This window comes from Rattus norvegicus, chromosome 7, assembly GCF_036323735.1.
Source record: "Rattus norvegicus strain BN/NHsdMcwi chromosome 7, GRCr8, whole genome shotgun sequence".
In the NCBI taxonomy this organism is placed as follows: domain Eukaryota; kingdom Metazoa; phylum Chordata; class Mammalia; order Rodentia; family Muridae; genus Rattus; species Rattus norvegicus.
In genome coordinates, this window is record NC_086025.1 from 3750753 (window position 1) to 3763582 (window position 12830).

The 12830-nt window shown below is 37.1% G+C and overlaps 1 protein-coding gene across 1 annotated transcript; it reads left to right on the forward strand.

Annotated features, from left to right (window-relative positions):
• Positions 1-829: 829 nt before the first annotated feature.
• Positions 830-1768, forward strand: Or6c70 (olfactory receptor family 6 subfamily C member 70). Its single transcript, NM_001000704.1, has one exon. It carries the CDS (start codon positions 830-832, stop codon positions 1766-1768), a length of 939 nt encoding a protein of 312 aa, NP_001000704.1.
• The last annotated feature ends 11062 nt before the right edge of the window (positions 1769-12830 follow it).

Genomic DNA, 12830 nt, shown 5'->3' on the forward strand with positions numbered 1-12830 from the left:
CATTTATTCATGTTTTTACACTATATTACCTAATTAAGATCATTTCTAAAAGTATTTAAAGAATAATTTAGCTTTAAATAATGCGATTGTATTTTAGCGTTTACTAAAGGTTATATTATATAACCGATATCTGATGCTGACATTCATTTTATTTTTGTAAATATTTAATAATCTCTCTCAATTGTTTTATATTTACTTATTATTTATTTTGCATTTAAACTTAATTTCTGATTTTATTACTCTACAAAGTTGTCTGTACGTCACAGAAAAGCTATAAGAGGTAACAAGACATATACTTCAGCATGAAAATTAAATGTTACTAATAAAACTAAAGATTTCAATTTATTATACTGACATAATTACCCTTAGGTTAAAAGACTACTATAATATTAATGGAATTTTTATTCCAAATGCAAAGATATTTAATAATTTACAGTTTATACTTGGTTTCAATTAAGTCAAATTTTAAATTGAAAGTTCTCAAGTTAATTAAAAAAAAGAAAAAAAAAAGAAAGTAAAAATTCCTTAGCTCTTACAAGTTGCTCACATCAGTTTCCAATGGTGATTTGAATTCTCTATTACCTTTGAATTCAGACCGGAGAACTATATTATTGTTATATAGTCACAACCATATCTCTAATATCCATGGATAATGTATTTGAAAGGGCTATGCTAAAGAATATGGATCTTGTAAGTTTTTTGTTTACTGGATATACATATACTAATGTGGAGGTATATATATATATATATATATATATATATATATATATATATATATATATATATATATATATATAATCTTTTTGTTCTTAGAACTTGACAAGGAGAAATGAAGAACCATACAAGACAGATAGAATTTATTCTTCTTGGACTGACAGACAATCCTCAGTTACAGATTGTGATTTTTGTATCTCTTTTGCTAAATTACTTTCTGAGTATGATAGGGAACTTAACTATCATTGCCCTCACTCTGCTAGATCCCCTTCTCAAGACACCAATGTATTTTTTCCTCCGTAATTTCTCTTTCTTGGAAATTTTATTTACAACAACCTGCATCCCCAGATTTTTAATCACCACTGTAACCCAGGAAAAGACAATTTCCTATAATGGCTGTATTTGTCAATTATTCTTTTACATATTCTTGGGAGGCACAGAGTTTTTTCTTTTGGCTACCATGTCCTATGACCACTATATTGCCATTTGCAAACCCTTGCACTATGCATCTATAATGAGCAGTAAAGTTTGTCATCAGCTTGTCCTAGGTTCTTGGGTAACTGGATTCCTGGTTATTTTCACCCCACTGATTATTGGCCTTGATTTAGATTTCTGTGCTTCAAATGTCATTGACCACTTCCTTTGTGATGTTTCTCCTGTCCTACAACTGTCTTGCTCAGACACAAATTTACTAGAAGTGACTGCTTTCATCTTAGCTCTCATGACACTCATTGTCACATTAGTAATAGTCATCCTTTCTTATCCTCACATTGTCAAGACAATTACAAAATTCCCTTCTGTTCAGCAAAAGAAAAAGGGCTTTCCCACTTGTTCTTCTCACATGATTGTTGTTTCCCTCACTTATGGGAGTTGCATATTTATCTATATAAAACCTTCAGCAAATGAAAGAGTGACTTTGAGCAAAGGAATAGCTGTGTTCAACATTTCAGTTGCCCCTTTGTTGAACCCATTCATTTATACACTGAGGAATAAACAAGTAAAACAAGCCTTTGGAGCCATGTTTAGAAAAATATTTTCTGCTTCACAAAGGTAATAAAACTTACATGATTTGCCTAAAGCAGAAAAGAAATTTTAATAATGAATATCTACAATTAGTTATTTGTGTAATTTCAACTTGCCCAGTATTAGAAACTAATCTGTAGGGTTGGGGATTTAGCTCAGTGGTAGAGCGCTTGCCTATCCAATGCAAGGCCCTGGGTTTGGTCCTCAGCTCCAAAAGAAAGCCTAGAAATAGAAACTAATCCATCATGTGCATTTTTATTTTAATTTTCTTTTACACAAGATCAAAATGTCTTTCTATTGTTGAAATACATAATCTAAAGTAGCTTTGATATACAAACATATAGACATAAATATAATAGGCACAAATAATTAAAGAACTGTTGCTTAAAGAAACATACAGTTATATTCTTTAAAGGCCTTTGATAATTATAATTTTGTAATTATACAGGCTTAACTCTTAAAAATACTTTCATGGATTAATTCATAAAGTGATATTTTGAACAAGTTAAGAAAGCACAATTTCTGTTAATCAAAACACATAGTTCATTTATGTAATAGTTTCTCCTTGCATTGATAAAGTTTAAATTATATAGATAATAAAATATTATTTAGTACATAGAAAGTTGACTGTATATTGGAGTTTTTAGATTTGACACTAATGCTGATTGCATTTCTTTGATCACCAACTGCTAACCTGGATTGCAAGTGAATCTCATGAATCTCACAACCAGAAAGGCCTACAATTTCAGGGCATATGCAGGCTTGTGGCATAGCGGCTAATGTTTCAGACTAGTAAAGGTTCTTGCCTTACCTTGTCTCAGTGTTATATGGGATAGCTCTAGAAACAGTTTTCCATACTGATATGAAAATAGCTGTGATGTCCAAGACAAGGGGAGAGACTACAGATTGCCCTGGCTGCCTAGGCTAATGCTAAGTTGGATTAAACCAATGTTTAATAGCTGTAACAAGAACATTTATGATTCAATAATATAATAAAATCTAAAGAACCCAAATCAGAATATTTGGATAGTATAAAAAATACAAAAATATTATTTTGAGAAGTATAATGAGAGTTAAAGATTTGAATAAATAATCCATGCAAAACAGTGATATTAGAAAGATAAGTTTCAAGTTTGTTATTTGAGAAAATGATTCAAATGATTGTGATCAAGTGATATACTTGAGGGAGACAGTAAGCAGGAGAGTAGAAAGTCTCAGGCTAGTGCCTTGATTTTGGTAGACAGATATATTTGCATATGTATCAAAATGATGAATTCACTTGTATTTTAAGTCATATTACATAGGAGAAGAGATTTGTTTGAAGAATATTTATTGCCTTGTTATGATGTGACTAAATTTCCCTGTTTCTAAATTTTATCTGTCTTCCTGATGAAGATTAGAATGTCAGATGTTTATGCATTGACACATGATAAAAGTTTGTTACTTATTTATCTGAAAGTCATTGCTACAGACTATAACATGGCATTATGAGTTATTAGCAGTGGATAAATTAAATAAATATAGAAAATTGCAATACTTTGGTTTTAGATGAGAAATATTAAATCTATAAGCTAGGAAGAAATACAGAAACAATAATAGTATATGTACGTATTTGTGTATGTTTGTGCATGTGTTTGTAGTATTGCTCATGTATGTGTCATGTGCATTGTGTGTGTTTGGGTTTGTGTGTGTTTGTGCATGTATATATCTCTGGGTCTGTTGTTGTGCATTATATGTGTATGTTTGTCTGTGTATTCATGTGTATGCCTCTGTGTGTGTAGTTTGTGTATATGCCTGTCTATATGTGTTTTCGTCTGTGTGCTGATACTTGCATATATGTCTATGTATGTGAGTGTCTGTGTGGCTATTTGTGACTGTGTCTCTCATGTGTGTGGCTGTCTGTATGTATCTGTGTGGGTCTGTGTATCAGTATCTATATGTACATGTCTATGTGTGTGTCTATATGTGTCTTCTACATGTATGTGTGTGCTTTTCTGTATGTGTCAGTGTGTGTTCATATATATATATATATATATATATATATATGCACTTTAAAATAGAGGCAAGACTACTTCATCAGAAAAGAAGATATCACATAATAATAGAGCAAACAATTCACTGGACCTTATCAACATCATAAATGATTAATTCAATCTGTAAAACAAATAACCTTTTATTTTTAAAACATGCTATATGCTATTACACTGAGAGCTTAGACAGATACTACAACCTTTTAAAACATGGTTAACTTTTGCCATGGTTTAATAAAAACATTTGGTAAACCATGTAGACTCTTCCAAATATTTGGTTCTGAAGGAATGGGTAATCATCTGTCCTCAATCTAATGTAAAGTGAACTAATCATGAACATAAATAAGGAATAAAAGAAAGAATAGACAACTAAAAGAATAGGGGAAGAAGTAAGAAGTCTAATAATTACAAAAGTCAAAAGAAAAGTGACTTTTGCAGTGCCGTGTTTCTGGACAAGTATAGAACAGTGAAGCCCTGGGTAGATCTTTGTATTAAGTTTTCCCCGTGATGTATGAAAATGTGATCACAGGATCCATATTACCCTTATTAAAGTCATGTCAGAGCTTAAAGATGTTTGTTTGCTTAATCTCCAGATGAGGGATCAAACCTTTGCTTTCCCTATGGTTTGATTTACCTTTGTAACTACCACAGTGAACACTGGTGTGTGTGTGTATGTGTGTAGGGTTGAGGTCAGTTATTTTATTATTTTTATTTGAGATGCTTCCTATCACAGAGACAGATTTTGAGATATGCTTGGATATTTAAAAAAAATTGTCTTTTCCCCATAAGGTGATGCTACACACTGTGGGAGATATTTTGATATATTGTTTAGAAAAGACTGCAATGAATTCATCTATTAATAAATGATTTGAATATAGCAATCTGAACAAGACTAAGAAAAACAATAGCATTCAGTTTTTATATGAAGCCATTCAGCTTCTTGTTGCAGTTGTGCTGAAAATGTGTCTTCAAACAAGTGAAAACCATAGCTACTTAAATATTTTATGTGACTTATTTCATTATGTTTTATATATTTGTTATTGTTAGAGTATGATGGCTAGTGATGAAATATTATTAAACATGGCTCTTGAGACAAGCAAAAGGCTATTCTTTACCAACACAACTTTGTTAGAATTTGGGCTAGTTAGATGGCTCACTAGGCAAAAATGCTTTGTTTTGAAACATGATTATCTGCGTTTGGTATCAGAATCACATTTAAAGCTGGAAGGAAAGAATGGACTCCACAAATCCATCTGCAGCCTTCCCTTGCATTCCACACTGTTGCAACCAACATTCTGTACTAACAATAATAAGTAAAATTCTAAATAATTATATGTATTTGATGTCTTTTTGCAATGGAAGTGATTTTATCTTCATAATATTTTATTCTTTTAGGTATGTGTACAGGAATTTTAATCCAGCAGCATGGCTACTCTGGCAAGGGATCCCATTCAAAGAACTTGTTAGTCTGTGTGATCTGGCTTAAATTTCATACCATTAGCCTCCGTGGCCAGAATACAGACATGCCATTAGAACACAAATTTAATCTAAACCAATATAGATAAACTTAGTAGAACAAAACAGCCATGTTTGAAAGTCATGTCTAATTGAGGGACAAACATGTCAAAGATTTGACAGAATGAGTCAGAGACAAGAAATGTCCAACTCGCATGAGAACAGACAGGAAAGAGAAGCTACTTAAAAGCACAACTGAGGAAAGAGTTGAGGGTTGATAAAGATCTTTTCCCAATAGGATGGTTGCTGTTTTATCCTATCGACAGTGTCCTTTACCTTACAGAAGCTTTGCAATTTTATGAGGTCCCCTTTGTCTATTGTTGGTTTTAGAGAATAAGCCACTGTTGGTCTTTTCAGGAAAATTTCCCCTGTGCCCACATGTTTCTGGCACGTCCTCACTTTCTCTTCTATTACTTTTAGTATATCTGGCTTTATGTGGAAGACCTTGATCCATTTGGACTTGAACTTTGTACAAGGAGATAAGAATGGATCTATCCATCCATCTATCTATCTATCTATCTATCTATCTATCTATCTATCTATCTATCTATCTACCAAAACTAGACAAGATTGCATACTGACAGGAGCCAGATATAGATATTTTCTGAGAGGCACAGCCAGAGCATGTCAAATACAGAGGTGAATCCTAGCAGCAACCCATTGAATTGAGAACGGGATTCCCATTGGAGGAATTAGAGAAGGGATTGAAAGAGCTGAAGGGGCTTGCAAATTCATAAGAACAACAATGCCAACCAACAAGAGCTCCCAGGGACTGAACCACTACCCAAAGACATGGACTGATCCAGGGCTCCAGCTGCATATGTAGCAAAGGATGGCCTTGTTAGGCACCAACGGAAGGAGAAGCCCTTGGTCATGCCAAGGCTGAAACCACCTAGTGTAGGGGAATTTTGAGGGGAGGTGAAGGAAGTGGATGGAAGAAGAAGGGGAGGGGAATGGGAGAGGGAGCTTATGTCCTGGAAACCAGGAAAAGAAATAGCTTTGAAATGTAAATAAAAATATCCAATAAAAGAAAAAAAATGAAGGTTTAAGCTTAAAAAGAAAAAGAAACCAGAAAATAAATGGATCGATTTGCATTCTTCTACATGCTGACTGTCAGTTGAACCAGCACTCTTTGTTGAAAATGCTGTCTTTTTTTCACTAGATGGTTTAAGCTCCTTTGTCAAAAGTGACCATAGGTGTGTGGGTTCATTTCTGGATCTTCAACTGTATTCCAATGATCTACCTGCCTGTCTCAGTACCAATACAATACAGTTTTTTTATCACTATTGCTCTGTAATATAGCTTGAAGTAATGGATGGTAATTTTCCCAGTCGAGGATATATTTTGCTATCCCATGATTATTGTTATTCCAAATAAATTTGAGAATTGCTCTTTCTGCACCAGTGGAAGGGGAAGCCCTGGGTCCTGCTAAGACTGAACCCCCAGTGAACTAGACTATGGGGGGAGGGCGGCAATGGGGGGAGGGTTGGGAGGGGGACACCCATAAGGAAGGGGAGGGGGGAGGGGGATGTTTGCCCGGAAACCGGGAAAGGGAATAACACTTGAAATGTATATAAGAAATATACTAATGGTATGATGAAATGAGTAGGAATTTTGATGGGGATTCCATACATCCAATATATACAAAGAACTCAGGAGGTTGTACTCGGAGACTCAAATAACCCTATTAAAAATGGGGGACACAAAGATGATACATGGACTGACCGAGGGCTACAACTGCATATGTAGCAGAGAATTGCCTTGTTGGGCACTAGTGGAAGGGGAAGCCCTTGGTTCTGCCGATGTTGTATCCCCAGTGTAGGGGAATGTCAGGCGGGGTGGTAAGGGAGTGGATGGGGGAACACCCTTATGAAGAAGGGGAGGGAATAGGAGGCTTATTCACAGGAATCTAGGAAAGGAGGCTTATGCACAGGAATCTATTTGAAATGTAAATAAAGAAACATCCAATTAAAAAAATGGAGGACAGAGCTCAAAAATGAATTGTTGACTAAAGAATATCGAATGGCTGTGAAGCACCTAAAGAAATACTAAACATCCTTAGTCATCTGGGAAATGCAAAGCAAAACGACCCTGAGATTCCACTTCATATCAGTCAGAATGGCTAAGACCAAAAACTCAGGTGACAGCAGGTGCTGGCAATGATATGGAGAAGGAGGAACACTCCTCCATTTTTCGTGGGATTGAAACCTAATACAACCACTCTAGAAATCAGTTTGGAGGTTCCCCAAAATTGGACATAGTATTGCCTGAGGATTCAGCTATACTACTCCTGGGCATATACCCAAAAGATGCTCCAACATACAACAAAGACACATGCTCCACTGTGTTCATAGTAGACTTATTTATAATAGCCAGAAGCTGGAAAGAACCGAGATGTCCTTCAACAGAGGAATGGATACAGAAAATGTGGTACAGTTATACAATGGAGTACTACACAGCTTTAGAAAAAATGACTTCTTGAAATTCTTAGGCAAATGCATGGAACTAAAGAATAACCAGTTTGAGGTAACCCAATCACAAAATTACGAAAGAATACACATGATATGCACTCACTGATAAGTGGATATTAGCCCAAGAGCTCAGAATGGACAAGATACAATTCACAGACAACATGAAGCTCAAAAGAAGGAAGAACAAAGTTTGGATGCTTCAATCCATCTTAGAATGGGGAACACAATACTCACTAGAGGAAGTACAGAGACAAAGTGTGCTACAGAAACTGATGGAAAGGCCATCCAGAGATGGCCCCACCTGGGGATCCATCACAAATACAATCACCAAACCCTGACACTATTGCAGATACCAAGAAGTACATGCTGACCGGAGCCTGGTGTAGCTGTCTATTGAGAAGTTCTGCCAAGCCTGACAAATACAGAGGCTGATGTTTGCAGCCAACAATTAGACTGAGAACAGGGTCTCCAGTGGAGGTTTGCAACCCCATAGGAAGAAAAACAACATCAACTTACCAGACCCTCCAGAGCTTCCAGGGACTAAACCACCAGCCAAATAGTATACGTGGAGTGACCCATGGCTCCAGCTGCATATGTAGCAGAGGATGGCCTTATTGGGGCATTTCTGGGAGGAGAAGCCCTTGGTCTTCTGAAGGCTTGATGCCCCAATACAGGGGAATGCCAGGGCAGGGAGGCGGGAGGGAGTAGATGGGTGTGTGGGTGGGGGAGCACCCTTATAGAAGCAGGGGGAGGGGGCAAGGAGAGAAATGGATGGCTCAAGCTCTGTATGTCCAATTGCTAGGAGTCTTAGGTCAGGTCATCCTCACAAATTTTTAGTAGTTTCCATTGCCCTAAGTTCTTATATCATTCCAGAGACACCCTTATTACAGTTGAATCTCTCAGTACTCACTACCTTCCTTCCCACCCATCAAATTCCTCCTATTCCTATTCCTACTCTTCCCCCATCCAATCTCCTTCCACCACCCTCCAAAAGTATATTCTATCTCTCTTACTCAGTGAGATTCAACTATAATTCATTGGTGCTCCTTTTAAGTTACCTTTTGGGCCATTTCCTATAATAATTAAAGATTTCCAGTGGAGGCATTTGGACACCAACCCAGCCACAAACCCTTCACCCTACAATTTGTTCTGCCCAGATGCACATGAGTAAAGTTGGAACAGAAATTGAGGAAATGACAACAAATGACTAGTCTAGCTTGAGACTCATGCCATGAGAGGGAGCCTATGTCTGACACTTCAATGATATTCTGCTACACTTGCAGGCGGGAGCCTTGCATAACCATTATCAGAGAGGTGTTGCCCAGTGACAGATGAAAACAAATGGTAGAGACCCACAGATAAATATTAGGCAGAGCTTAAGAGGTCCGTGGAAGAAGAGAAGGAAGAATTATAAGAACCAGATGGGTAAAGTATACCACAGAAAGCCAAAAGATTCAGCTGCATAGAGGCCCAAAGAGACTGAACCAACAACCAGGGAGCAAGCATGGGACTAATCTATGTCCTTTGACTATAAGTAACAGTTGTACAGTTTCGCCTTCACATGAGACTCCTAACAGTAGGAAGAGGTGTTGTCTCTGACTCAAGAAAAAGCAGAAAGCTGTGAGTCTTATTTCCCACATAGAAAGGTGTTGAGTATCAGAAAATTGTGTATGCACCATTGGGAATTTTAAAATGATACACATCTTACAAAAAATATTCTGACTGTTCCTCAGAAAACATAAAATCAGAGCTAACTAAGGTAGTCAGGGTCGATCAAGCAGGTAAGGGTATTTGACACCAAGCCTGACAACCGGATCCTACAGTATGGAAGGACAGAATTGACTCTAGTTGTTTGCAGACCCAGTACCAGTGTCCTGTGGAGTATGACACATACTCTTTCAAATATACATATGAATTAGTAAATAACTCTGAAAATCATTTAAAAGATAGAGGTATCAATGATGCACTAATCACATCACCACACAATAATGTTATGTATTCAAAATTCACATGAGTCAAGACATACCTGTATGCACATTACATCATCTTTCACAAGAATCAAAATGGTCAAACAAATTTAATGTTCATTGAGAAGTTAGTGGATAAAAATGTGTCACTTATATAGGCTTGGATATTATTCAGCATAAAACAATAAGGAAATATTCCCATACAACATGCCATAGATGAACTTGGAAGACACTATACAAACTCAATGATACTCTGCATTTCCACCACCATACAATAATGAAAATATTCAAACTTGGAGAATGGAATGATGTCATTGGATATGGATGAAGACTTGGAATGTGGAGCTGATTTTGAAAATTTATATTTTCTTTTATGACAGGTACATAACTTATAGGGAGATACTGTATAAACCTTTGTTTATAGTTGACACCACTATGTTGTGCTTTTATTTGTGTGAGGAGAGTGGATTTATTGCAGTTTACTAACTAAACATTTTTAAAAAACACATAAAAAACTAAATGGAGAGAAGACACTTTTTAATGGTAGTTGTTCATTACCTTAACTATGCTAATGGTTGAATGTATGGTACATGCAAAAGATAATATGGCTTTATGTTTTTTTTTTGTTTTGCCTTTAATTTTTTTTTATTTTATTTATTTTTTTTTATTAACTTGAGTATTTCTTATATACATTTCAAGTGTTATTCCCTTTCCCGGTTTCCGGGCAAAATCCCCCTCCCCCCTCCCCTTCCTTATGGGTGTTCCCCTCCCAACCCTCCCCCCATTGCCGCCCTCCCCCCATAGTCTAGTTCACTGGGGGTTCAGTCTTAGCAGGACCCAGGGCTTCCCCTTCCACTGGTGCTCTTACTAGGATATTCATTGCTACCTATGGGGTCAGAGTCCAGGGTCAGTCCATATATAGTCTTTAGGTAGTGGCTTAGTCCCTGGAAGCTCTGGATGCTTGACATTGTTGTACTTTTGGGGTCTCGAGCCCCTTCAAGCTCTTCCAGTTCTTTCTCTGATTCCTTCAACGGGGGACCTATTCTCAGCTCAGTGGTTTGCTGCTGGCATTCGCCTCTGTATTTGCTGTATTCTGGCTGTGTCTCTCAGGAGCGATCTACATCCGGCTCCTGTCGGTCTGCACTTCTTTGCTTCATCCATCTTGTCCAATTGGGTGGCTGTATATGTATGGGCCACCTGTGGGGCAGGCTCTGAATGGGTGTTCCTTCAGTCTCTGTTTTAATCTTTGCCTCTCCCTTCCCAGCCAAGGTTATTCTTTTTCCTCATTTAAAGAAGGAGTGAAGCATTCACATTTTGATCATCCGTCTTGAGTTTCGTTTGTTCTAGGGATCTAGGGTAATTCAAGCATTTGGGCTAATAGCCACTTATCAATGAGTGCATACCATGTATGTCTTTCTGTGATTGGGTTAGCTCACTCAGGATGATATTTTCCAGTTCCAACCATTTGCCTACGAATTTCATAGACTCGTTGTTTTTGATAGCTGAGTAATATTCCATTGTGTAGATGTACCACATTTTCTGTATCCATTCCTCTGTGGAAGGGCATCTCGGTTCTTTCCATTTTCTGGCTATTATAAATAAGGCTGCGATGAACATAGTGGAGCACGTGTCTCTTTTATATGTTGAGGCATCTTTTGGGTATATGCCCAAGAGAGGTATAGCTGGATCCTCAGGCAGTTCAATGTCCAATTTTCTGAGGAACCTCCAGACTGATTTCCAGAGTGGTTTTACCAGTCTGCAATCCCACCAACAATGGAGGAGTGTTCCTCTTTCTCCACATCCTCGCCAGCATCTGCTGTCACCTGAGTTTTTGATCTTAGCCATTCTCACTGGTGTGAGGTGAAATCTCAGGGTTGTTTTGATTTGCATTTCCCTTATGACTAAAGATGTTGAACATTTCTTTAGGTGTTTCTCAGCCATTCGGCATTCCTCAGCTGTGAATTCTTTGTTTAGCTCTGAACCCCATTTTTTAATAGGGTTATTTGTTTCCCTGCAGTCTAACTTCTTGAGTTCTTTGTATATTTTGGATATAAGTCCTCTATCTGTTGTAGGATTGGTAAAGATCTTTTCCCAATCTGTTGGTTGCCGTTTTGTTCTAACCACCGTGTCCTTTGCCTTACAGAAGCTTTGCAGTTTTATGAGATCCCATTTGTCGATTCTTGATCTTAGAGCATAAGCCATTGGTGTTTTGTTCAGAAAAATTTTTCCAGTGCCCATGTGTTCCAGATGCTTCCCTAGTTTTTCTTCTATTAGTTTGAGTGTGTCTGGTTTGATGTGGAGGTCCTTGATCCACTTGGATTTAAGCTTTGTACAGGGTGATAAGCATGGATCGATCTGCATTCTTCTACATGTTGCCCTCCAGTTGAACCAGCACCATTTGCTGAAAATGCTATCTTTTTTCCATTGGATGGTTTTGGCTCCTTTGTCAAAAATCAAGTGACCATAGGTGTGTGGGTTCATTTCTGGGTCTTCAATTCTATTCCGTTGGTCTATCTGTCTGTCTCTGTACCAATACCATGCAGTTTTTATCACTATTGCTCTGTAATACTGCTTGAGTTCAGGGATAGTGATTCCCCCTGAAGTCCTTTTATTGTTGAGGATAGCTTTAGCTATCCTGGGTTTTTTGTTATTCCAGATGTATTTGCAAATTGTTCTGTCTAACTCTTTGAAGAATTGGATTGGTATTTTGATGGGGATTGCATTGAATCTGTAGATTGCTTTTGGTAAAATGGCCATTTTTACTATATTAATCCTGCCAATCCATGAGCATGGGAGATCTTTCCATCTTCTGAGGTCTTCTTCAATTTCTTTCCTCAGTGTCTTGAAGTTCTTATTGTACAGATCTTTTACTTGCTTGGTTAAAGTCACACCGAGGTACTTTATATTATTTGGGTCTATTATGAAGGGTGTCGTTTCCCTAATTTCTTTCTCGGCTTGTTTCTCTTTTGTATAGAGGAAGGCAACTGATTTATTTGAGTCAATTTTATACCCAGCCACTTTGCTGAAGTTGTTTATCAGCTTTAGTAGTTCTCTGGTGGAACTTTTGGGATCACTTAAATATACTATCATGTCATCTGCAAATAGTGATA